The sequence below is a fragment of the Electrophorus electricus genome, chromosome 2 (assembly GCF_013358815.1).
Source record: "Electrophorus electricus isolate fEleEle1 chromosome 2, fEleEle1.pri, whole genome shotgun sequence".
Lineage (NCBI taxonomy): Eukaryota > Metazoa > Chordata > Actinopteri > Gymnotiformes > Gymnotidae > Electrophorus > Electrophorus electricus.
In genome coordinates, this window is record NC_049536.1 from 5,519,801 (window position 1) to 5,547,421 (window position 27,621).

The 27,621-nt window shown below is 39.7% G+C and overlaps 3 protein-coding genes across 3 annotated transcripts; all 3 read left to right on the forward strand.

The window, feature by feature from the left end:
- Positions 1 to 2,031: 2,031 nt before the first annotated feature.
- Positions 2,032 to 4,309, forward strand: si:dkeyp-73b11.8 (BPTI/Kunitz domain-containing protein 5). Its single transcript, XM_035523611.1, has 5 exons — positions 2,032 to 2,275; positions 2,464 to 2,640; positions 2,728 to 2,775; positions 2,889 to 2,967; positions 4,219 to 4,309. Exons 1-5 carry the CDS (start codon positions 2,032 to 2,034, stop codon positions 4,307 to 4,309), a joined length of 639 nt encoding a protein of 212 aa, XP_035379504.1.
- usp3 (ubiquitin specific peptidase 3) lies at positions 4,075 to 11,693 on the forward strand. The gene is made up of 15 exons (XM_027003294.2): positions 4,075 to 4,543; positions 5,049 to 5,109; positions 5,301 to 5,432; positions 5,599 to 5,682; positions 6,183 to 6,264; positions 6,500 to 6,582; positions 7,371 to 7,484; positions 8,097 to 8,210; positions 8,713 to 8,859; positions 9,536 to 9,642; positions 9,719 to 9,799; positions 9,911 to 10,029; positions 10,149 to 10,262; positions 10,338 to 10,405; positions 10,750 to 11,693. The coding sequence occupies exons 1-15, from the start codon at positions 4,453 to 4,455 to the stop codon at positions 10,928 to 10,930; spliced, it is 1,578 nt and encodes a 525-aa protein (XP_026859095.2). The 5' UTR covers positions 4,075 to 4,452; the 3' UTR covers positions 10,931 to 11,693.
- A 2,345-nt stretch (positions 11,694 to 14,038) lies between these two features.
- fbxl22 (F-box and leucine-rich repeat protein 22) lies at positions 14,039 to 19,019 on the forward strand. Its single transcript, XM_027003318.2, has 2 exons — positions 14,039 to 14,531; positions 17,941 to 19,019. Exons 1-2 carry the CDS (start codon positions 14,197 to 14,199, stop codon positions 18,287 to 18,289), a joined length of 684 nt encoding a protein of 227 aa, XP_026859119.2. The 5' UTR covers positions 14,039 to 14,196; the 3' UTR covers positions 18,290 to 19,019.
- The last annotated feature ends 8,602 nt before the right edge of the window (positions 19,020 to 27,621 follow it).

A 27,621-nucleotide genomic window follows, 5' to 3' on the forward strand; every position in this document is an offset into this window, starting at 1 on the left:
GTGTCTGTCCAATAGTGATGTTTGCAGAAGGAATTACCAATTTTAAAACATATTACCTTCTTTTCTTTATTTAGAATTGTTGTGTAAACGCAATAGAATGCTCAAGGTTGTGTGTTATTGCTAATAAGCAATAGCTTTGATGATCCACTGCAGATAAATCACACATTCCCTCTCATGTTCTCTCATGTTGTAATTTTACAATGGCTTCCATCCCAGCTCAGCCAATCAGATTTTTGGACCATAACTATTCATTTTATAGGCTGTGTTTTGAAACTTTAACAATATTTACATACATCTTCAAAATTCATTATTTCAAAGAAGTGAAGGAAATTTCATTTTCCATGATAGGGGCCCTTTAATTAATAATGCCTTGTTTCATTAATTAGCCCATGTTTCATAGGCTATTTGCCTGTGTTTATAGATTTGGGTTTGTCCTCTGATACTATTAGGCATGCCCATGAAGACTTTCTGGTAGAAACGTTACATTAAATCCCTTTTGGGAGCACTAAGCATGTGTGTTGGAATCTTGTTTTCATTTATCTAATAATATTTATACCCTGCTCCCTGCAGTTTGTTTTAAATATGTACATACCCAAAAGAATTTTACTCCATGCTACCGTAAACCATGTCACCATTCAAGATAACAAATGTAGGATTCAGGAGTGGTTGAACTATTAACAAAGTAGTATTATGTATTACGTGATAAAATATGTTACAAAAATGAACATTCAGACATTCAAAAAAATACTCAATAATATCCAATCTGATCTCACTGGGTTATAGGCTAATCCAATAGCAGAGGATGTGTTACAACTAAATTGATCTTTCTTCCCCTTCAAGTTTCTTCTGCTTACTTATCATAAGAAAGTACAAAGGTCATAACGTCCTTCCCTTTTTCACTGTAATTTATGAACCCTCATTCACTTCTGCTAGATCATCACAGAACACTCCACCATGAGGCATCTAAGTGTAATTTTGATCCTTTTTGCTATATCTTACTGTATCAAGGGCCAGACTACTACACCACGTAAGTATACTGATACTTTTCTCAAATGTATATTTCCCTTATTCGCAGTACAATATTTGGTTCCAAATATGTTAATCAAAATATTTTGCCATATTTTACCCTGTGTTACATGCATACTTATAATTAGACTGTCAAAACTATTTTCCAGTAAGATGTTTTCGATTCAGTCCTTTAGTGAGAGACAATTCAAGATGTAACTATAGGTGATTAGAAATTACATTTATTTCATTTGCTGTTGGATATTAAAATGTAACATTTTTAAATATCAGAATCATTATGTTTTATTGAGTTTGGCTTTGGCAAAATATGAATTCAGTTGGACAATGACCCTAGATTTATTGGACCAGTTAGTTCCATTTTGCTCCCTGTGTGTGAGTAAAAAATAGCCCATGGCTTTGAAGGCCTTTTACTAAACAAATAAACAAAATATTGGGATATTGGGATATATTCCCAACTATAATCAGTAGTCTTTTCAAAGCAAGAAGCTATTTACATTGTCTAAATAGGACTATAAACCACATTTACGCACCAAAACAGTTAGGATAATCCACTAAACCACTGGTATTAATTTCCTTATATTTACTCTTTGCTGCAATTATATTTCTTTGGAATAATTCATCTTCATGTAGGGAAGTCATATTTAGGTCATATGTATGGACAAATATTTGACTGAATGTGTGTCAAATGTGGAACCTTTTTGTGAGGTGAAGAGCTAGATCACAAACTTCATATATAGTAACCAAGGTTTAGTTTCATGTATCTTATTGACTTTACAACCATCATAAAAACTAGGTGTGGGCAATCATCAAACTAGTTAACCATTACTCTTTCAAGGCAGTAAATTTTCCCATTTGCCTATTTTCCTTACTTCTGTTAGAGGAAAAAGAAAGATAATACAATTTGACAGGTTTTCCAGGCTATTCGCTCTGGGTTTTTTGGTTTGTTTGTTTTTTACTGATATTTATTGTAGGTTGTTTACCAATAAATATTTTGTGACACGTAACATGGTTTTATTTCTTTATGAAAATATTATACAATATCTCTCTCAAAATCTAGCATTCTGTGACCTGCCAAAAGACGAGGGAACAGGATCAAATGTTGTAGTCTACTTGTACTACAACAAGACTGCAGACAAGTGCTACCCATTCCGATACCAGGGGCAGGGAGGAAACAAAAATCGCTTCATTGCTGAGATTTACTGTATGAGAAACTGCTCAGCCAGAGCTGAGTCTGTCTATCCAACAAATAGTGAGTTTCCTTTAGCTTTAACATAACACATGTCTAGTGTAAATGTTAATTTTAATCGCTTTCTTGTTATGCTATCATAAAGTGACATTTTAGGGTCTTGACAAATGTGAAATCTGCCACCTACTGGTGAAATAAATTATAGACACAGTATTTATAAAATAAGTTACATTTTACACATCTTTTTCCAGAAACCAAAGCATGCCACTTACCCAAGGCTGCAGGGGACTGCTACGGCAATTATCTGCGGTATTACTATGATTCTGGACATGGAAAGTGTAAAATATTCTCTTGGACTGGTTGTGTGGGCAATGGAAACCGATTCTTGGATCCTCAACGTTGCAATACTACATGTTTTGGACTAAAAGGTAAATATAAAATATGTTAATTACATGTTTTATGTGTCTAAGAACACAAAAGGCAGTGCCTAAATTTGGGGTGTCTGTTGTGAACAGATAAACAGATGGAGAAGGAGGAGGATGTGGAATCAGACACATCAGTTGGTAGGCTTTTTAATTAATTCATGAATTTATTCATCCATCTATTTATTTATTTATTAAGCTTATTTGAAATATTGCTTTTACAGTGTTTATTATTTTAATGTTGTTTTCCACAGGTGTCATTTTGGGAGTTAGTTTGGGCATTATTGGAGGCATCATTCTCACCATTGTGCTTGTTCTGATGTTAAAAAACAAGTTAGTGTCTTTTTGTGTATATTTGTGTATTTTACCATCTGAATGTTCTTCTGAACATATTTTTTACAATTCCATTCTCACTGAAAAATTTGTAATCTTTTCTTAACAGGCCTGGTTCTAAAAAAAGCAAAGCAAAGGCAAAAGAAGATAAAAAGTCTTCTGGACTAGACATGCCACTCCAGAAAGAAAAGACTGAAATGGCATGAGTACACAATGCAGTTTGAATGCCAAAAGTTAGCATCAATACTTGATCTTCCTACCATATCTCTGACACAACATAAAAGCCTATCAGCATCTTAGGTCATCACTACAGAACATTAATGAAAAGTATTTGCATTGTAAAGTTGCCTTTAAGATATGCATATTTTCAACCATAACAATGCAAGCTGATGAACTAAGAGAGTAAGGTTATTAATGTCATTGTCATTTATATTCATGGTATATTATTTTTTGAGGTCATATTATTCAGATCGGGTACCAAAAGTACACTGGAAAAATATAAAAGAATCTGTTTGATTGATAATTATGTAATTAATTTTATTTTGTAGAGTGTCATCATCTTTCCAACAATCCTATATTTTTTGTAAAATAAAACATGCAATTTAAATTTTCATCTACAACATAAGTTTTGCTTTTTGTAGAATGGTGACACATTATGGAATGTACAATATACTGGAATATACAAAAAAACAAAACAAAACAAATAAAGATACATTTTTAAAAAAAGATAAAGACACAACTTGCAATAGTCTAATTAAAAATTAAATGCATGAACCTATTAAATAATTAATACATAAACGAAATGCTTTTCAACAATGAAAAAGTTCAAAATTCAGATGGGCACAACAGTGTAGAGTAGCCTAAGCAATTTTTCTAGGCTACTGCCTAGAAAATTGTGAACCTCGCACAGCTGCAATTTAACAATGTTTAAATGTGTGTAAGGTGTTCATAGATTTCTGTAGAGTATTTTTAGGTGTCTTGGGTGTTTGTAGAGTATTTCTAAGTTTCTTAGGTGTTTGTAGAGTATTTTTAGGTCTCTTGGCCTTCCTCTAGTTCCGCCAACCACGTTGGGCTTCTGACGTCATTTGTTAGCGCTCCGTCTTCCTCGTGACCACTTCCTAGTCTAACTGCACGCCGCTTTCTATGGATCAAGATTGACGGTGTCGGTGACAAAGAGTAGCATCCGACGATCTGGGCAAGCAAACCGCGGCTTCTTTTTGTAAAATGTACCTCGCGTTCGCATTTTTGTAGCCACTTTGCGTCGGAGATGGCGGATGCAGCCGAAGTCAAGATCTTCTTGCCAGCTAACACGTTGGCTGGCTGGCCTAGTGCTCTCGGTTAACTAGCCGCCTATACAAACCAGTTCGCCGTTATTTCGTCTGCTGTTTTTACAGACTTTATCTGAATTTCGTGGGGGTGGCGTTAGCTTTAGCTGCTTATCTCGAAGTTAGTCTAGGTTAAATCAGTTATCTAGCGACGTTGGCCATGGAGTGCCCTCATCTGGGCTCCAGCGTGTGCGCCTCGCTGGATCCTGCCCGCTTCCCTCACGGTTCGCCCTCTTCATGGTGCTGTAGCGGTGAGTTGCCATGGACTAGACATTTAAAGCCATGGTAAAGTTATTAAAAGACGGCAGTTAACATCACTACCTAGAAGATGAGTGGTTACTGCTAGGTAGAATAACCTAATTACCCAAAGTAGCTAACTATCCTGCTACACAGCTTCAGACAGCCTTCGTGTACCGATTCGTTTTGTTCTTGTTGAGGTTAGCTCGATTATGTATTGATGAGGTAGCTTGGTTAGTTTGTTGAAAGGACGGGAATATGTTGTCTTCATTATTGCTATGCAGTCTCGTCTGCTTTCCTATGGACGGCGCTGTGGCACCGTTATTTTCCCGGGGGGCAAATTTTTAGTTTTGAAAAAGTTTGTTTATATATATATATATATATATATATATATATATATATATATATATATATATAGATATAGATATAGAGAGAAATGGAAGAAACCTCAAAAAACGCTTGACCTAGGTTTCCTAGGATATTAGGATCTGAAAGCGTATTTCTTTTCTGATTATCTAGTTTGCCGGTCAAACAAAAGTCCTTGGGTTTGCCTTACATGCTTGAATGTGCATTGTGGAAGGTAAGTGTTTGCTTACACTCACACACTGATAGCATATCAACTTTTTTAGTCTCAAATGTAATTTATTTACTGTTCAAATACAATTGCAAAGTTAATATTTTATCACGTGATGTGACATAGCTATTTAAATTTGTTCTGTTTTCTCAGAGGATCAGTGGCACAGGTTAAAAAAAATAATTATCTTTTGTAAGGTATGTCAATGGCCATGCAAAGAAGCACTTTGAGGAGATTAAGAGTGCAGCAAGTGGTCAGAGCAAACCAGAGAAGGAGAAGTTACAGCAGCACTCTGTGTGTATGGACTGCAGCAGCTATAGCACATTCTGGTCTGTCTCACCTGAAGTCCAGGTTTTTAACTTAACACTTTTAAAAACATATTTGCCACTAAAACTTTCTTAGTGTCAGATATGTTTATAAGTTTCTTATAAACTTGTCTTTACCCAAGAATTCTTGCATTCTTGTAATGAACTTTATTGTTTTAATACCGTTCAGTTATCGATGTGATGACTTTGTGGTGAATGACACCAAAATGGGCCTGGTCCAGAGAGTGAGAGAGCATCTTCAGAGTTTAGAGAAGTGAGTACTGTCTGCGCTCATTGAAGAGAGAATGCACTAGCAACCTGATGGTTACTTGACAGTGCTCGGGAGAAGTTTTAAAGTATCTAATGGTGAAAGTTTAATGTGCATATATCACTGTCCATACTCTTTGTGGTTTATTGACCATGTGCAAATACTTGTTTACTAGAACTTCACCAAATATTGTTCAGTTGTCTTGGTTGTCTATGTGGGATAGTATACCCATGATTTTTCTAGTTTTTTGAAGTTACCTTTCAATTCCAATTGCAGGTCATTTCTTTGCTTATTTGCCGTTGGTGGTAAAGATTACTCACATAATGATAAGCAGGTCCTAACCCTGACTACTGGTCCAATGGCCAGAGTTTACTTCCTGACTGTGTATTTTTCATACATATATTCTGTATATTGATTGAAACCTTTTGAGCCTTATGTGAAACGTTGTTAAACTCTCGTTAATGTGACCTATGCTCAACAGGTGACAAATGAATTCTCTGTTTCAGCTCTATGATAAATGCTGACAGACCACGAAAAAGAAAGCTTTCAGGTGATTGCTCTCCTGACAGCAGGGTGCCAGAAGGCTTTGTAAGTGTGCACTCCAAGAATCTCTGAACTAGTCTTTTGTCTTGCTCTACAAAAACTAAATGTTGCGTTGACTTTATTGGATTGTGGGTGTGACATAGTAAGTATTTGAATGATGTCTGTGGCAAATGGCTTTAGTGCATATTCAGAAAGTGATTTGGAGAAATTATACAACTTCTTTCTTCAGCCTTGTGTATAATTTTGGTTCTAAGACATTTTTATGCCTACCTGCTCTTAGGATGTCTCTCCTGCTCTGTGCGCCACTGGCCTGCGCAACCTTGGCAACACATGTTTCATGAATGCCATCCTCCAGTCACTGAGGTAAGGGCTGCTTGTGGGTCTGGCTCTGGGCACAATGGCATATGTGGGGAGGCAGGGTGTATGTGGCGTGGCTTGCTGGGTCTGGAATGCACCCCAATCTCTTCTGAAGCAACTGAACCATTCGCGGGGCATCTGGCCAGTCAGCTGACAGTAATGGATGCTGGATGTCGGCCAGAAGCACTGGGCTGACTGCCTGCTGACTACAGCCAGGCTCAGAGTAGCTGACCTGCCTGTTAAATACCACAGTGGTATAAGCCAGAACTCATGTCAGTGATTTCAATCTTTAGAAGTGGTTCACATCAGATGGTCAAAAACCTCTATTTCACGAAACATATTTGACTTAATTTTGCGCATGGTTACTATGGTGAGTGGTGAATCTATATGTATACGTTAATCATTCTGTGTAAATAAATGATTACACCGTTTTGTACGAATAGTATTATAGTAAAAACTATTTTAGTTTAGTGTCCTTTATCATCTGTACACATAATACAGCTAGTAGTGCTTTGACATGTGGCTGTGAAGGGGCACTAACCTTTCACTATACACACCTATTTGCTCCTTCTCTGTGTTCCTAGTCCATTGTGGGGACATTGCCACATCTTTAACCGATCATAGCATCTCCTGGCCTCTCTAATCTTCTGTCTAAAACAAATATATATGTCTATAAATATAAGTACATCTACCAATCAAAGTTTGGACTATTCCTTTACTAACATGTTTATCTTCCTCAGTTGTGTGAAAGTTGAATTTTATTCTTTCTTTTTTTTTTTCCCTTTCCTCCACAGCAACATTCCACAGTTTAGTTGCTATTTTAAAGACATGCCAGCCATGGCACTACGGAGCGGGAAAACTGCAGGAAGAAGAATGTACCATACAAGAAGCCAGGGGGACAGCAGTGTGTAAGGTCGTCTCCAATGGATGGGGGAGTAGGGCAGGGTTTGCATCATACTCGCGAATCAGTTTTAAAGCATTCTTTGGAAACTAGTGTCTTAAATGAAATGGTGTTTTGAGAGGCCATTTTATGACCTTTTTGTAGTGATTAACCTTGATTGCAGGTTTCAAGGTAGTATTGCATGATGAAATAAATCTTTCTTGATCAGTATAATTTCAGGAGCAGTTCTGCTTATCAGCCTAGTCTGCTCACTGTTTGGTTGCAAGCTATTAAAATGAGTCACCAGTCAAGTGGTGATTGCAATCAGGCCCTTGAGCATGCCTTTAGCCTAGAACAGGCTGAACAGTTTCTGTGCTGCAGTGGGACTATCGGCACCGGGGCATCTTCTCTTCTCAGAGTGCAGCAATGATGTGAAATCACAATAATATGAAGCAATATCCTGTGCCTCACTGTGTTTGCTTTTTGATGAGCTATAACCAAGAAGCGAGCTGTTCTTTCAAATTGCTATTTGAGTAAAGTAAATGCTATAATTTATCTCCCTTAAAAACCTGGCTGAGAGTGTGACCGTATTGATGTGTATCCATCCTGAGCTGACGTATATTTTCCTGTGTGTTGTCAGGTCTCTAGTTGAGGAGCTCAGGAAGACGTTGTGTTCTCTCTGGCAGGGCAGTCAGACTGCCTTCAGCCCAGATGCCCTCTTCTATGTCATCTGGAAAATAATGCCAAGTTTCAGGTAATGTGACTTGTGTACAAGAAAGTCGCATGCACTATTTTAGGCTCCATTGTCTGCCTTTGTGACTCTGGGAGTTACGCTATAGTGCAATAGAATTTCTCGTGTTTTGTTAAGGCTTCAACTCTTCAGTAGTTCTGCCCTCAGAGCTGAGAAACACAGCATTTATTTTCACTTTCTTCTGGTTATCAGAGATATTCAGTTACATGAGAGGTGGTCAAGACAGATTAACTGGGACGTGTGTGTGTGTGTGTGTGTGTGTGTAGCCAAATTGTAGTTTTCTGTCTGTCTTGGGCTCTTTGGGAAACTATATTATACACACAGACTGACTTGGATTGTGATGGGCTCATTTTTGTTCAGTCAATGAGTGTTGAATTTCTTTTCCAAACATTAATCTACATGTAAATTGTTTGTTCATTCGTCTAAATTGTAGTGAGTTTCCTGAATGAGTTACAGGTAAATGCGTCTTGTTAACCCTGCAGTGGTGTGCTGCGTGCTTCCGCAGGGGCTACCAGCAGCAGGATGCGCATGAGTTCCTGCGATACCTGCTGGATCACCTGCACAGAGAGCTGCAGGGCAGCAGGAATGGAGTGCCTGGTCCCAGCCTGCCTCCAGACACCACAATCCTTACCTCAGATGGCAAATGCTGCATGTAAGACCTGAGCACACAGCAGCCGTGACACCACGGGGCTCTGTGGGGTTTTTTATTTTATCTTGGTGCACTTCTATCTTTGCTCTTATGGCACACCACTATCAGCCACTCGATGAATTTGTACAGAATGTGACGGATAATGAGCGATTGCATATGGTCCCAGAATATCAGTACTATACAGTTCTGTAATGAAGCATGCCCAGATGGGCTAGTGGAGAACCACAGATTAAAGTCCTGCTCTGCAGGGCTCTCCTTGTAGTTCAGGATATTAGTTCCTGCTTAATAACTGTAGTGCTCACTTTGTGCTGCACAGGAGACAGCCATTGGATTGCACTCAGGCGCCTGTAGCAGCCATCCGGTTTTGATTACATTTCCAGTCCTGTGTTAGACATGCTGAGCGCACGAATCCCACTGCTCTGGGATGCAGCCTAAGTGTATTTGCCGGGCGTAGTGAAACAGGAGTGCAGTGTTCTGCCATGCTCACTTGGTTGTGTTTAGCAGTATGGTTGAATAATCCTGTAATGGAAGACAGGCCATGGGAGATGTCTTACAGAATGCAGACTCGAGGAGGAACATTTCAGAGGACACACCGAATGCAATGAAAAGTGTATAATGTGCAAGTAGGGCATATGTGGCGTTCCATCTGATATTCTCTGATCCTTTTTGTGCATTTCAGTAACGGGATCGTCACAGTTGTCACGTCTGTATTTGGTGGAGTGCTGCAGAATGAAGTCAACTGCTTGATATGTGGAACCGAGTCAAAGAAGTTTGACCCTTTCTTAGGTGAATCTTTTCCTCCAAGATATCCCATCTGTATGAGTTTAGAGCAGTCTGGGTGAGTAAAGTGTCTTTCCTCCAGACCTTTCTCTGGACATTCCCAGTTGGTTCCGTGTGAAGCGTGCAAAGGACCAAGAGCCAGGCCCAGCCTGCACCTTGCATGGTAAGCAGCTGGATGTTTTGGGTAACATGCAATGGTGATCTGTAAAGAAACTAAAGTGTGCGTGTGTACGTGCGTGTGTGTGCATGTACTGGGTTTTGGATTTTTCTCCAGATTGCCTTTCTAGTTTTACTGACCTTGAAGAGCTTGATGAAACAGAGCTTTACATGTGCCATAAATGTAAAAAAAGACAGAAGTCCACCAAGAAATTCTGGATCCAGAAACTGCCTAAAGTAAGGGGCCATATTGGTGTTTAAGAACTGGATTTAAAAAAAACACAAGTTTTTAAGGTTTTGATTCCAAACATACTTCCTCATTATGGCTTATGCTGTTACTCATCGCCCCATCGCAGGTCCTGTGTTTACACCTGAAGAGGTTCCACTGGACAGCTTTTCTGAGGAATAAGGTTGATACCTATGTAGAGTTCCCACTGCATGGCCTGGACATGAGGTGCTATTTACTGGAGGTGAGACTTGTGTTCTGCCTTCAACTTGTATTACTTGTGCTTTTGTTATTATTTCAAACTGTGTTGTGTTTTTAGCCTGAAAGCATCCTTCCTGAGAGTTGCCTGTATGACCTTGCTGCTGTAGTGGTGCATCATGGATCTGGGTAAGTAAAAGTCTCCTGTGCTGTCTTAGTTTTAAAAGTGCTATTAGTTCTGTGTGCTGCTTAATTGTATATGTGTAGTGTAACGGGACCTTTTGTTGTTAATGTAGCTTAAAATTGAAGTGCATGATTTTCCACTTTATTTTTGACAACTTCACCAGTAGATGGGGCTGTTGCAACATGAAGCTTTACTGCCTTCTGTCAGTTTAATTTATTTTATTTTTTTACTATTTTCTTTGTTTTTCTTCTTGCATTTCTCTTTTTTGCTTTTGAAAAGAGGAATGGTAAAGGCTACAATGGTAAAGGTACAGTTATACTAAGAATTAACCTTGTTTTTCCCCTCACAGTGTGGGGTCCGGCCATTATACAGCATATGGGCTTCACGAGGGCCAGTGGTATCACTTCAATGACAGCACTGTGACTCTGGTCAGTGACGAGACAGTGTCCAAAGCCAAGGCCTACGTTCTGTTCTACACAGAGCAGACAGTGCAGGAGAGCACCGACTCAGAGCTTGGGTCTCGGCTTTAAACAGCCTTATTGTTCAAGGAAGCACTCAGAATGATGGTCTCCCTCATACAGTCCCACTCTGATTATTCTCCTATAACAACAACAGAAAAAACCTCAATTAAACCTAATTGCTGCTTTTGTTGTTTTTTTTTTTTTTTTAAAGGAAGCATTTCTGTTGGTTGGTTTTTGATGCTTTTGTTTGTCCAAAGGTAATTGTCCTTTTGAGAGAGAATGATGCTTTGTTTATGCTGAAGCTATGTAAAGTAAAATGGCTGAGCAGTGGAAGAGGCTGTGAATGATAATGTCCCGTTGTCTTATTAATTGTTCTTTTCTTCTAATGATAATGCCAGTCATGTCTTTGGCAGACATTGCTCACTTCTTCCCCAGATCAGGTCAGTTATGGTCCATTTAAAGGATTTTATGTAAATTAACTAAATGTTTCAACCTCAAATATTTTCTTACTGCTATTTGTTATATATAGAATTATTTCTAAAGTGAAACTTGATAAGGGTCAAAATTACAATAAAAGGTTTTTGTTTTTAATCACAAGTGGTTTACTCCAACAAACATCACATAAATGTGAAAAGGACTTTTGAAGTGAGGTTCCTCTAGGCCATGAAACAGCGATTGTGTAAGCTTGGATGTGTGATCATTCAGACCGTTTATGGTAGTAAGCATAATCCATAATTTAAAACCTGATGCTACCATGTCATGTGCGCACTCAATTTCTTGCTGTCTTTTACAGATGCAATAAAGATGTCAGCTTGGCAAATAACTTCTAAAAGGATTTTATCTCTGTTATAGAGGTCATGATTGAACTTTTCCAACTTGTTTTTTCCAACTTTCATCCATATGAAAAGCAACAAGTATCAATTGTGTTCTTTGCACTACAGAATGATCTAAGTACACTGAAAGGAATTTTGTAAACATTCCTCAGAATCGGATTTATTGGCCACGTATACTGACACAATGAATTTGGTTCAATTTGACTGCTAACTCAAGCAATACAGGTAATATACATACACTCCATAATATACAGATCGTGTACAGGACAACAAAATACAATATACACAGTGCCAGTATGTAGTGGTGCTAATCTTCTGGTGACTGTATGGGATTGAAGTGATGGTGCATTAAACTGTCAGTATGCCAGAGTGCCAGGTGTGGTAATACTACATCAGTAGTGGCTACATATGGGAGCAAGCTCACAATATAATACAATGCGTTATTGTAGCTGTGAAGCAGCATGCTATGTCTATCTGGGAAAACAAGAAACTATGGCATATGGAATCAGTCAGCTATTTGTGAGGATAATTGCATGAGGGAATTACTGGATAAGATTTATGTTATTTTACAATATCCGGTAGTTTTTGCTATACCACAAAATGCCTACATGCTATGTGCACCTGGATTAGCAAGCCCTGTCAATGATGCCTATACAAGAGATTCTCAATCTGGTTCTAGGAGACCTCTGGCCAGTCCACTTATTCAGTCTGTTCAAGCTTCTTACACACATGAGCCTGGTGATCCACAGATCTGCAGCTATGCTTACTGTGTAATCATATGAAGAGCTGAAACAACAAAAACATGGACCAAGTACTGGACTGAGAACCAGCAGTCTTGGCAGTCACATGTATGTATTTTTATGGGTGATCTTTCTGTGACAATTGAATATTTAAAGGGGGTATACTGGCCACTTTGGTGTTATGTTCCAGTGTACAAATGTAGGTGAGGCTTCGGCATGCTATATTCTCTACAATTGATCCACGTCAGAGTAACCATCTCAGTTTTGTTAGTGTAAAATGTTAAAGACCAGCTTTGAGAAGGTCGAGCACTCAGAGCCACAGTCGTAGGGCATGCTCAAATGCGTCTCTAAGCTTTGTGTTTACTGCCCCTTCATATTTGTTACTTTTATATATATATATATATTTTAAAAAAGTCACTTGCCTGCCCCCACATGCACACATGCAGAGTCAGCGTAGCAGAACAAATGTTGGGGCAGCTCACGCGCCACGTGCCGACAAAGGCAGTGTTCCTGACATACTAGGAATAGGACCTCCTGTGTTATGAAAAGGAACAGCTGCTCAGTTAGGCTTATGTGCTCGCACTCTCTCTCTCTATCTCTGTCAAGTTTCTACACACAAAGTCAGATGTTTGTCCAAGGCTGCAACACGATCCTCATCAGTTACACGACTTGAGCCAATGCCACCTCAAGCCTTCTCTCTCTCCCTCTCTCCTGCCTCCCCCTTCCCCTTCCCCAGCCGCTGCCGATACGCTCACGTTGCCGTGACTTTAGGGAGGGCTGCCACTTCATTTATTGCCGTTACACGTCATGACTCTGTGACAGTGAGTCACAGGGTGCAGACTGTAATCTCAGCTCTCCAGGGCAATGCTTTGTCATGGCCCAAGCGGTATGCACCAGTGCACCTAACCCTATCAGATGAGCCTGAGAAGTCAGACAGCCATAGTTCATTTATTTTTTGAGTGAAATCTCCTCTCCAGTTGCTCATCTGAAGTGCTGTTTTCCCACCCCTGCGTACTTGGCTTACAAATGTACTTTCTGCTCTGTGGTCAAGAAATAATTGCAAAATCAATTCACCATGGTCTTTCAGTCCAGGTCGGCCCACATTATCACGCACACTCAGATCAGTGTTTGGTTTCTCCGTATTGCTCAGCCTGTTCATTTGCAAGCCACTTCTTACTTCCCACCAGTCATGAAGATGACTGCATAGATCACTTTGTAGCCACATGAGAAAGTTTTGATTGGGGTGGAACTTCAGCCTCATAAAACAACTTGCTGTCTTGCTTCTCCCCTCCTCCTGAATGCACGAGTGTGAAAGCCCTACCTCGATAAAAGCCTTCACTGTGAGTGATAAACACCAGCTGCTGCCGTCCAAACATCTGTCCTGTCCAGGCACGAGAGACAGATGGAGCAGCACTGTGTGTTTGTATGTGTGTGTGTGTGTGTGTGTGTGTATCTGTGTCTGTGTGTATCTGTTTATCTGTGTGTGTGTGTGAGTGCTCATGCTTCACACATTTCCATTTTTGACTGTGCCTGCTGTTGTCCTCTCAAAATAACTCCCATTCTTTACGACCTTATATGTTCAAGGCTACTGTGCATAAGGAAGAGCCTGAGAAGGAGTCATGTATCCAGGCCACACAGATCAGACTGCAGCCCCACTACTGCCCTTGTTCTGGGTGTGCGTCAACAGGCCAGCTTTCAGCCTGGGCCAGAGAGGCCTCTGCACTATTTTCTTTTACTTTTCTCCCTCTGTATTCACTTTGGCATGCAGCTCACCGATCTTAACCAAGAGTGCTTAGTGCATCTTTTCTCTTTCCTGGATAAGGACACTCGGTGGAATCTGTCTCTGACCTGCATGCGCCTCCGCGAAGCGTTCCTGGACCCTCAGCTGTGGTCACTCCTCCATTTTTGTTCCCCTTGTGAGCTGAGGAGAAATAACTTCATTCTGAGCCCATCTCTGAGGTACTTGAACATATGCTGGCATTCCAGCAGGGTCAAAGTGTGCAACATAGAATACTGGATGAAGACAACATTCCAGAGGGACCTTTGCAGCAAGCACGAGAGCCTGGTTAGCCATTTTCTGGAGCGTGTATGCAACATGTGAGTGCTTTTATTGTCTAAACTCTTTCCCTTTTATTCCCATGTCACACCACGCTGCAGATGTGAGAAGGTAAATATAGCAGTAGAAATAAAAGGAGTGGATTTTTTGCACGTATTAATAATTTGAAATAGTCTTTTTCATAGTTTTTTAATACATTATTAAATACTTTTTAAAATATTCAGTAATTGCCATGCATTAGAATACTTATAAATCAAATACTTTAAAATGTGCTCATGTGTCCTTTTGTTTGTTTATTAACTGCATTTGGAAAGGGAATACATTAGCAGGTAAATGTCACAGTTTGCCTGTGGATTAATTTAATACACCCAGACCCTCTGACTCAGGCACGTCACTCAAAGAAACTGTCACTCAAAACCACAGGGTGTAAACTCACCCTTCTAGAAGGGAAAAAAAAAAGCTATATATCATAGTGTATCAGGAATACAACATATTTAATTTTAATATTTAATAATTATACTTTTTAAAAATCAGTATGATGACAAACAGAAAAATTTGCTTGCGAGTATAGACCAACATATTCTGAAAATGAATTCAACAGTCAGTATTCCCCTAAGGAGAGAATGTCTGAACGTGAACTGCCTATCTTTTGGCATTCCTAAAGCCTGCTCTATATCAAGAGGAAACTAAAAATCACTTAAACATGGCAACTTGTCTGAGCTAACTATATACTTCCACCTAAAACAGTCCCTGCTTAATGTCAAAATCTACGTAGGAACCTGTCAATTTCTAGAGGGTGTCATCAATATAGAAAAGAGTCTGAGAATCTCTTCCATTTCTCTAGCTTGTTTGTCTTGGTGCCTTCTCAACCACTCCTACCACAAAGTCTGAGAAGCAGCATGCAGTATACAGCAGATGAGCAGTGCACAGCGTGTGGGAGATGAATTGCCCTCTTGAGCTTTAACTGCTCTTGAGGTACAGTGCCAGAGGTTTCTCCAACAGCCTGTAATGACTGCTTGCTGTTGTGAAATGCACTGCAGCTCAGCCCCATTGTGTTGTGCCATAAGGTGGCTTCTGAGGCACTGTGATCTCTGCCCAGAGGCACCGGAGGCTGGGCAGGCTTGTTAAACCTCCTACAGTGTGCTTGTCACTCAAAGAAATCATAGGAGGGCATAAGTGGGATAAGGACACTTTTCACTGTCTGGCCAAAGAAATTAGTTTAGTCCCCACCTTGAGGTCTGGTCCCTCCCCTGTCTGCCTCCATGCAATGATTTACATCTGCAGGTGGAGCCTACAATCAGCTCTTTGTTGAGGGTGAAATTCTTGTTTCCATCTTTCTCTCTGCCTCTCTGCCTCTTTTGCTTCCATACTACACAAACACACAGACCAGTACATATTTCACCATTCAAAAGAAAACCTATGAAATGCTGAGTGCATTGAGGTGAGAGTTGTAGATGGAATTTTTAAGTTCCAGTTTTCTTTCTCATAACAGTGTCTAGCTTCATTTAATTTCTGCTGACTGTTATTTAATGTCACTGCATAAGTCATGAATAGCTCCAAGGTAACATTACCACAGTCCTGCAACTCGATTGAAACTAATAGATTATGCAAGAAAAAATAGCTTAGGCCTTTTATCTTTAATGTAGTCTATTATGTTTTTGAAAACTGATTTTTTGTTTTGCATTTATTAGTCGAAAGTATACTTTTTGATGTTATGTGGCTCTGTAAATCTACACAAAGTCCCTATGCTTCTGACACAGAGGAAATTCTTAATTACACGATTCTTATTTTCATGTACAGTATTTGGCAGACACTTATGCAAAATGATTTACAGAAGTGCTTTGCTATCTATTTGAAAATCTTATATTTATGTAAGTACCAATAGACTAGAGTATATGGATACCATCAGGCTAAAGCCCTGTACCAATGCACAAAGACAGGACATATTATGTCATATTAAAGACAGGATGAATATTATGTAATGGTGTAATAAAAAGCCTAACTGCCCGAGACCACAGTCATCTGTTGCATGTGGCTGCACTGTGGTGCTCTTGGCTTAAACTGGGTTGGCTGGGAGCTGTGCAGCTTGTATGCTCCTCTGTGTATTTCACTGTGGGATGTTATATCACTGTGGTACAGCACTACCTTAAAACGCCATGACTGATAGAGAACTGTGTATGGGATATCCATTAGATGACATTATCTCTGCCCATATACTGTAATATGTAGCTGTAGCAGGACTGAAGATATTTGGAGTAACACAAAAGACAGCATGTGTGTGTCTGTCTGTAGAGAAAAAGAGAACATATGAGACAGAAGGAGTGACAGACGTGTGAAACTGTCAGACAGTCAGGTTGCTTCATTTCAATAAAATCCATGTACTTACAAAAAACAAACAAACAAACAAATCAAAACTCCCCCATATCTGCACAAAAGGAAGGAGGTGCCATGAAAAAGGAGGATATGGTTATATAATGGGGGAGCGAAGAGTCATGTATATCTCTGCCTTGCCTCTCAGGCCACTGGAATGCGCTGGCCTCACATGTGGTTAAATGGTAAGATTACATAAGCCTTTATGTAATCCACATCAGTAAATGTGAATGACAACCTAAAGCGGCAGCCATCAGATCTCTCTCTCTCTCTCTCTCTCTCTCTCTCTCTCTCTCTGTGTGTGTGTGTGTGTGTGTGTGAGAGACTATGTCTTCTGCATGCTAGTCCTATGTAAGTTCACAGGCAGGCTGCAACAAATCCATTGAATCTATAAATAACTGACAGCAGAATCTTTTGTGACCAGGTCTAATGTGTAGTATGTAAAATAGTGCATTTTTTTTTAAAAAAAGGGTTACTTTATAAACACAAAACCAATGCCAAGGGTAATAGTAGTTTTGTGACAGTGACAATTGATATACCAAACCACAGCAGAATCTTTGCTGTGTTTAATCTATAAATTCCCTGTGAATCAGACATATCTGTGGTTAGTTCAGGTTACTGTCTGAGATGTCGCTGTTGTCAGGGGAATTGGATTCCTATGTCACTGTGAGTGTTGTTTACCATGCCACTGACGCAGGCTTGCCTTAGATCATTCCTGTCTGCGGGCTTCTCACTTGGTGAATTAAGAGCTTTCATCATGCAACTAGTACATCTATTTTCAAAAGCAAAACACATGTTCTCACAGTAAAAGCTATGTGGAGCGTGCAGCTGTGCTTTTGCTTTAAATGAAAAATGAATAAAAGAAAACAACTTAATCTTTTCAACCAGGCATCACATACAAAGAAGCTAAATGCTGACAATTATTCTGTCTACTGTATTTATCCGTCCAGTTTTTAGCAGTGCAACTGCTCTGTAGGTTTTATGTCTTTAAATATGTTTTATGATTGAAAGATGTCACACCCCTATATGTTCCCCATTCCTCTCTTCACTTTGAATCTCACATGACTGCCCTCTTTTAAGATGTCCAAACCTGCTGTCCCTGACCCTGTCCGGCTGCGGACACGTCACGGACCGTGACATCATAAGTGTGCTCCGGCACTGCACATGGCTGCAGGGGCTATTCCTGGAGAACTGCTGCCAGGTGACGGATGCTGTCCTGCATGCCACGCTGGCCCATGGCAGTGCCCTGCAGGAGCTGAGGGTGGACTTCTGCAGGAACATCACCCAAGCAGGACTGCAGGCCATCAGGGAGAGGAGGCCCGGGCTGAGGCTGAGCGCTGAGCGCAGTGCAGGAATGATTCCGGACAGCCAGCCTGAACGGAGGCTGCATAGCAGAAGGGCTTTGCAAAAGGTCCTCATATTTTCCTGAGGGGTGTGGCATCTGGGTTCATTCACAGAAGGCAAGATGGAGAACATTTTAATCAGCTCTGCTGTGGTGCTGTCAGCTGATATTACTTTTAACTTTAAGAAAAACATTTTCAAAAGAATTTCAATTTCAGGAAGATTGCAAGTGTTTTTTTTCTGTTTTTTAATTTTTAATTTAAAAAAATATATTTGTTATTTTATTATGTTGATGTCACTGTATCTTTAAAGATAAGGTAAAAAAAAGTTTCTATCTTACATTTTGTTTTAAATATGTCAAGGACTATTAAAGTTTTTTCTACCAGGCATTTTTAATGAGTCTTTCAGAGATGTGTTTCTGGTGTTTCGGTAACTTTTCCATGCATACAGTCCAGAGCTTTTTTTCTGCGAAAGAAAAAGACGTTATCTTACACTGTAAAACTCCACAGTGATCCTGCTCATGGTTTAAATATATACCATTTATAAAATTGCGTAGCGTATGATGATTCCAAAAGCAAAAGGAACATTTCCAGTGTTGAGGTGGCTACAAATGAGATGAAAGGTTCACTCGAATAATTTTATATTTGTTATTGTTTCTCGGACTTCTTGTTTTTTTACTTTGCCATATAGAACATGAATCAATATTTTCCTCACCCACTTCACAGAAATGTAATTTACAAGAATTTTAAGCTATTGGGTTTTTTAATTAATGATTAGTATGTGGTTAATAAAGGTGTTTAATAAAATAAATATGTGAATGACAGAATTTTAATAAAGATAAAGATATATGTTTCAGTTACATAATCTCAGATTTTTATTAATAGCCAGTTTATATACTGGACGGCGTCCCAGTTACGCTGCTCTGTTCGACCAAACAGAGCCCTCTGATTGCTTTAAGAATCTTGTTGGCCGTTTTGTTTTTGCCGCTCATACCCACGTCGATTTTGAACACAAAGACTGATACTGCTCATATCACAACGTACAATAGTTGTTCTGTCTTCAGACTCACGCTAAGCAATAGTGTCCGCATGGACGGGGTTCTTTCCGGACGCGGTGGTAGTCTCTCAGAGCTGATTAAAGATTTTTTAATATTTTGAATTGGGTGGGACAGTATGTGCTGTACTTGACCTATGGTTTAGCTACGTTACAACCTCCGGAAAAGGCTGCGGAGGCCGGGAAAGAGTAATGAGGTGCTGCAGTAGTCCTTAAAAATACTATACTATCTTTGCCACAATATGTAGTGATCTTAATTATGTTTGTGACCCGGGCAATTCGCTAGTAGACAATGTTCAAATACCTTTTGATCATTTGTATTTACGAATCTCTCGTTGCCCATGCTAAAATCCGAAATTCAAAGAATAACTTATAATTCTGAGTAACTGCAGCTGATGGGACAGTTTAACATTCGAATAGTAATTTAAGACGCAGTCTGTGGATAGCCTGGAGTAGTCACCCTGAGTCTTGTAAAAGGTCCCGTGTACTGTGTTTACAAACATATTAGCTGTAGTGTGGCAGCATGATTAGTCTTCCATAATCTTTGAGATTTCCTCGTAAATGAAAAATATGTCAATTCAAATGGAGTTAAAAACTATTTTCTAGCCCATCGTTGCTAATTGAACAAAACAAAGCGATATAATTTTCGACCTCTGCACATATACGTGGAGCTCAATGTTAATGGGAGTTTTAAGGCAGGTATAGGCGGGCCTTATAGTCGGAGACGAACTACCCGATCCTTCCCCACTGTACCGCCCTCGAAATCATATAATCCAATTTTTACGATGAGATTATGAAGCTTGGTGCAAAGATAAAGATGCGGGCGGAGGACGACTATGAAACTACGACGCACCAATCATAGATCATCATTAGGAAGGATACCCCAGTAATACTCCAGGTTGTTGAGCAACAATCGAACCCTGACTTCGTTATGTAAGAATGTTTAATGAGTGCTTTGAGTAAATTATTGTAACACTCATACTGTTTTTCTCCAGTCATATCTTAGCTCTTTTAAGCTTTTACAGGCCTTTTTCATTTACTCTGGGATCCAAAGAGCAAATGTAGCCGTGAAACATGAAACAGAGCATAATATGATTTGATTGCCTAAAATGTCAGTAAGATATTTCTTTTGAAGTGCTTGCCAATCCACTCCCAGGAGTTATGTAATCAAGATGAAATCTCGTAGATTTTTAGACAGCTACATAGGAGCAATTGTTTGGCATCGCAATATGGGGACTCATTAGATACTGCAGAGTGACAAAAAGCAGATGGTTGTATGAACTACATTAACTGTGCTTATTACTATATATATATATTTGGCAGCACCCATGTTTCCCATTCTTCCCATTCGAGCCCAAAGTAACAGAGGCAGGGGCTATCAGGATAGTCCATGACCTTCGGGCAGGACACAAAGGCGGGACACAAACTGGAGTGGTCTGATCACACAAGGGAAGAATTATTGTTGTTATTGTTTTTTCTATTTTCTTTTCTTAAATTACAGATAATTAGAATTCTTTTGTAGATACAGTCTCGGGGGAATTTAAAGCACATGCATAAGCAATGACCCACTATTTAAAAAACAAAAACAACCACTAGGAGGATTATATTATCTAAATACATTAACAGCTGGGGTACATTCTAATTGTTGGCATGATCCATAAGGCATCTACTCAAGAAGTTCTTTATTTTAATAATTATTGAAGAATTAAAGAAGTCTCTTCTTTGAAAGAAAAAGATGTTGTATACATCTACTTTATCTCTAAATTACTTTATATCTGTGACTAAACAAATAGACAGTTTATTAAATTATGCAAGTTTTCCAAGTGCTTAGAGATCAACATTTGAATTTTTAAAGTCAGCCCCGAAACAAATTGCATTTCACTGCATTACAGTAAAGTGCAGACATTTTTCCAGTTGTCAGGTGTAATCACTTAAGAGGGTCTACAAAGTCCAGGTGGGCTGGACCTTCTATTTTTCTATAAGTCTCGAGTGAAACAGCCTATAGCTCCAGCCACAGAAAATGACTATTAGCATGTACCAACATGTGAGCATATGGGCTTGGTGTCATGTAATTTGTCCTTCCCCTACAGCTTTGTATCAGCAGAGCATGCACCAGAGAGAGTGGCTGCCTGAAGTTCCAAAACTGATATGTGAATGTGAAAGCTTGGGTGAGTCCTCGTCCCCTGCACATTTTTATCCTGTGATTTAAATTTGCTTGTCGGCAAAGCATAGAACCTGAAATGTATACGTGAGCAAACCAATGCATACTCTTTTGAAGACACTTTTATTTATCACTGGACCAAAAGACCCACTCTGAACATGTTGTCAGTAAGAGATGATTAGATCACAACTGTTTCAAACCGTTTCATATGCATTATAGGGATACAAAATGGTACAACCATAAAACAATATACAAAATGTAGAAATCTGATCAAGTGAATTTTACAAAGTTGCCTGTCTCTCTCTGTCCTGCATTTCTGGGTAAAGGACTGCAAAGGCAGCTGACGTCATGAGCTCTTCTTTTCTTTTTCTGGTGGAAGTCATGTTGCAGTGAGCCTTACAGCCTGAATGGAAAAGGAGGGAGGTGATTTATGTTATCCAGGAATCGATGTTTCTCCTTTACAGACATCGTCATTCCTATCACATCTCCCGTGCACTAAACCTTCTACATATTTCATAATGGCTTTACAGGTCTGTCTCAATTCATAAATTTTTGCTCTTACACACAGATGCTCGTTCTTCCTTGCATATGAGCGTGCTGGTCTGCTGTTATGAATTCATTTACAGTAACTGCGGGCGTGGATGTTTGTGTGTATGTGTTTTTGTTGTTTGTCTTAGCTTTTCTCAGAGAAACCTCACAGGACAGGTGACGAGCTATGTTTGCAAGCTGTGTTCCTGTCAGCCGGGTGAGGCTGTAATAGTCGGAGAGTGTGCCTCTAGAGCTACGTGAAGAGACAAGCAATAACTGAGACACCTTCATTCTACCTGCTTAGACAGTGGCAACAGTGACTCTTATAATATTGGCGTAATTCCAGTTTAACTTTAATGCCTTTTGCATTAGTTAAATGCTATTATTTACTGTAGAGGATATGAGGAGTAGATGAACATGCTTTTTTTGAAGTGAAATAGCATTTTAGATTATTTAAGAATGATGCCCCGAGGCTTCGATGATTCTTATTTCTGCTCGGGCTGCAGGCAGTGCTGCATTGCCAGCTGTCCTTCATCCATTGTTTCCTGTTCAACTTTCTTTTCCATTTAGGTGGATGTGAAAGCATAATAAATCAAACGGCACATCTGTCTCATATAAGATGAATTCTGCATAAACTGTGTGCAGACTTTAGAAGGCCAATACAAACATAATCAGAGTTCTACCAACACAACCCCCTTGTCTGGAGAAAGCACTAAAGATTTGTGTCTGTCATTATAACCAGAGTAATGCATAAGTATTATGATACTGCCCAAGTGATTATTTAATGTCATCAGTAACTTAGTGGCAACATACCTTAAGCACTATTCCAGTAAATGCGGCACTGTGTGTTTAAAACTTAAAGGACACCGGTGGGGGATCAATAGTTATATCTGCAATACAAACTTAATATGTAACATTTGGAAGTAAAGCAATCAATCTTATTAAGTACACAGCTGCTTAAAGCTGAGGCAATACGTTGTTCTGACAGCACCAAGAACAACAGTGTGAAAAGATTTGAGGGGTTTAATAAAAGTGATTCAGAGCATTAAAAATAATTGTCACATTCCAATCCAAGCACATTTGAAGCATTTGAGCTATGACAAATGCTCCTATGCCAATCATTTGCTTTTTATCAAAGCCATTTGCCTATGGCTGCAACTTCCCATGTGTCTTTATAGTCCACATTTTCCTTTTGGCTTTTCTTTGCATAAAATGGCCCTTCAAGCCTGCAGGTCAAGTCCTTTCAATGATCATTTTCAAGGACTTATTTATAACATCTGTGTCTTCATTTGAAAAGCAGGTTGTGATAAAGCCAACCTCTAGACAATAGGGATTATGAGCAGACTAATTAGCTTTAATCGGTTGTTATGCTGTATGAAAAACAACAAAGCAAAAAGAAAATTCCTTACTGATTTAATCCCCTCGTCTGGGGGCATACAGAGGTGGCTAAATAGAGATGATTTAGAGTAATTTCAGCATGCGTAAAGGAGAGAATTACTTAACATGAAGTTTTTAATTAAGCAAATCATACTCATGCTGTGGTGCTGGCTTGCTCTACATGTAAATCTAACCTTGTGATACTCTCACCCATGTGATGCTTTCTGTGTTGTCATATAGAAAACTTGAAGATCATTTCCCTGTAATCTGTTATTACTGGTATTACATACAAAGGACAGAATTGAAGGAAATATATGAACCTGAGAAAAATGATTTGATATAATTACAAAATAATTGCACCAAGATGTTATTGATTTAAAACCTTAGGAGAAACGGAGCCACTATATCACTAATTAGTTCACAGGAGAACTAGAAATTAGCAGCACTGATCCCTAATCAGTAAATGCAGAATGAGGAGTTCCTGATTTTTCATGTGCACAACTAAGATCAAAGCTATTAGTGCAGGTCTGTAAAAAGCAATAACACAGCGCTTTGAATTCTTAGTACAAATAGACGAGAATCCTTGAGATTGCAAAGGCTAGGACCATTTGTGGCCCTTGTAAGAGTTTGTGCATGAGGGCAGGAGGGAGAGAGCTTGTGAAACTGCCTTTGTTTTAGTGTTTGATAGGCAGAGTCTGGCTCCCAGAAAGAGCTTCACTCTCTGTGGCAGATCAGATGATAGCGAGAGGAAGCACGATGTAACGAAGAGCGCAGCAGGATTGAAGAGAGGGCTGACACAAGGGAGAGGGTCAAAACATCCCAAGTCTGAAACATAAAACATTGTAGCTGTTTGTGGCCCATATAGGACATATTCCAACAATAAAGAACCATACAATGCATGTCCTTATCCTTCCTGTATTGAGGATGGAGAGTGTAGACGATTGCAGAATCTGGGTCAGAGCTGTTGGGGGCCATTGGAGGGTATCACACATTCAGAATCAGTTACAGAGTCAAGGTGCACATGCTAGCTGATACTGTAATTTTAGACAACCATAGTAATGCCAGCTCTTCTCTTAGAGCAGGGTGAAAACAAGGCCGGACAGCAGACACAGAGGCTGCAGTGTCATCTTATACCACTCCTCATAGCATTTATTTGCTTACTTGAATGCATTGGTTTTTTAGACATCTTTCATAAACCTATGTAATAGTCTGGTGACAAGTGTGTGTGTGTGTGTGGGCGTGTGTGTATGTGTGTGTTTATGTATGTATGTGTATGTGCGTATGCGCGTGTGTGCCCGTGTGTGTGTGTGTGTGAGTTTGTGATGGAGACACAAACCATCAAGGTCTTGATTTGCACCAGACTGTTATTTGCTACCTTCTCACACTATTTTTTCAGCGGTGTTGCGTTTTTGATCTACATCATACACCTGCCCAGGTGAGATCCTCTAACAACAGGATCATTTGATATTCTCTAGCAACAGTCTTGGAATTACTGTTTCAACTACCACTTCATTTTCCAACAAACTATGAATACAATATGCATACCTGTTCCTTTTAGAACTGAAGATAAACAGATTCTCAGATCAGTAAGAGAGTGAAGGTTTACAAATATATTACATATGGATCAAGTCAAGCTCGCTCTCAAAGTATCATTAGAGTAAGACCCCAGAGCCCTTATCCCCTTAATGAAACACTGGCTTGAATTTGCTGGTGTTTATTTTTTAATCCTTTCATGGTAACCTGAGAGTGATCTTATCTCTTCTGCTGAAGCATATAGCCCTTATGAGAGACAGAGGCTAACTAGGTACCCTCACACAAGCAAAGCCTCTTCAGTGATGGGCTTACATGTTCACGTGGTGGGCTTCAGGGTGAATGTGGAGTGAGTGTGTGTGTGTGTGTGTGTGTGTGTGTGTGTGTGTGTGTGTGTGTGTGTGTGTGTGTGTGTGTGTGTGTGTGTATGTGAACGTAAGGCTTTTTCAAGGACAGACTAGCTGAGTCTAGGCAGAGAGACCAGTCTACCAGAACATGACCTGCCTGCCAAACAGACAAAGCAAGAAGAGCAATAGTCTTCCTTCACATTTATCTGTAGCATGTACATTTGCATAATTACACTCAAACACATCCATAATATTGCTTGTCAATAATATTAACCATTTAACAAATGTATGGTATACACAGAACTGGCATGATGATCAGCTGGTGAAATGTTCCAAATGAACCCATCAGCCTTGAAGCTTAGCATTTATTGCCCACTGCAGTAGCTGCTATCCTCTTCCAGTCTATATGGATTTTTTTTTTTTCCGCTAGGGCCTTCTGTGGATCTGGCTGGGTGACATAAGCTGAGTGCCATTAACCTTGCATGTTGATTTGAAAATAGGTTTTGCTGTTTCTCATTTCAGTTGAAATTTAGATGGAAGTGAGCTGATCCTGGATCAGAATGAAAACATGATGGTGTCTCTGAGGCCTTGGGTATGGATAACCTAATCCCAATGCTGCCTGCTTCCTGCAGAAGGGGAAGCTGAAGGATCCTTTCATCCCTTCATTAGTGTTACCTAGATTTCTGCTTTCAGTGACTTTTCATATTTCCCTGGTTGACACTAAACTTGTACTTGATAGATGGGGGGATATTTGGCTCCCAAGGAAAAATAGAGGTTTGGTAGTTCTGTACCACATTCAGTGTGTCCTACCATAACAGACATAACATTATGAATAAGAACAGAATGAATAAGAATAATGAATAAAAAAAGAAAAACATATACCTGAAATCAGCCTTTTGATGTGTTTATGCATGTGTGTCTTCCATTGGCTCTGTTTCGTATGGTGATCTAATAATTCCATATTTAATTTCCCAGTGGTTCACTGCTAACTTCTTTTGGCCCTGGGCACAGGCAAAATGAGAGGCAAGTGTGTGCAAAAGTGGAGCTGTAGCTCCCCTGTGGACTGGGGGACTGGTCTATTTGTGGCTCTGCCTCATTCTCCCCCCCCTCCCCCGTCTGTCTGTCTGTCTCTCCGTCTGTCACAGTATCGATCACAGCCTGTTCTGAGGCCCGGCCCCAAAACTGAAGGAAACAAAGGGCTAACTGGAGCACAAAGAGGTGGAGGAAAGAATGAAAAGTGAGATAATGTAGGAAGGCACCTTTATGCTCCAGCTTTGGACAATGACACAATCAAGTGTTAATGAGACTTTCTGAAAAGAAAGGAAAAGAGGGGATGGATTTCCAATTTCTAGCAGCTGATGTTGTTTTCATTGAGGTGTTCTTCCTGTATGATTTTTCTCAGGGCCTGTCAGCTAAGCAGACAGTTCAGTCAGATTTGTGGTGTTGCTGATGGATTTTTCTCTAGGTTGGAAGTGTAGAGGAAGGGGGGGGTGGTTAGAGTGTGGACTCTGTGAAAGCTCCTCACCTTTCTCTGTGTCAGATGACTGGGTCTGATGAGGTGTCTGAAGCAGGATGGGAGGAAGATGGAGCAGATGCCATGTTAAAACCGGTGTGGGTGGACAAGTGGAAGGTGCAACACTTGCCAACTCGAGCATGTGGGGGACCCCATGTAAGGAGAGGCTTTAATCATTAGGGCCATTCGACACTAGCTTCCTAAGTCTAGTCGACAGAGAATGAGAGAGCGAGGGGTGGGGGGGGGGGGGAGAGAGAGAGAGAGAGAGAGAGAGAGAGAGAGAGAGAGGGGCACATGTCAAGTTACCACACACTCTCCCTGTACTTGCTAAAGAATATTCATGAAGCCGCATTTCAACATTACACTCTTCACTTATCCCTGCTCTCTAATTCTATTTTCAAGGTCAGTAGTTATTTCTTGTGCAGAGAAAGAAATAGAGCTATATTTGAATTCGCAGACCTGATTGGACAATTGCAATTCAGCATTCAGCATTGGTCCTTTCATGTACACGTAAACATTTTGTGTTTATGATGATTTTCAGTAACGCCATTAAATGAGTTTGGGTTTACTTGAGTTCTAAATGCATTTATCCATATATCATATTTATTAGAAAAACTTTTTTGTTAAGGGAAAAAACAGTATTATATTTTTTTGGAATCACCTCAGGCCTGCATTTACCCTGCATGTGCAGTTATGTTTTTAGGGTTAGTTTTACAGTTTGTCAGCACATAAATTACTGAAGTAAAATCAATACAGTCTCCTTCTAAAGGATTAGCCCTGTGGTAAATTATTTAGCACAGAAACAAATCTCTGAGAGAAATGGACACAAACATGCAGTATAAATGTTGGAGGTGCTGGAATAAAAAAGACTCTGTTCTTTAAAATATGAATCTGCTGTGATGTGGTGTGTG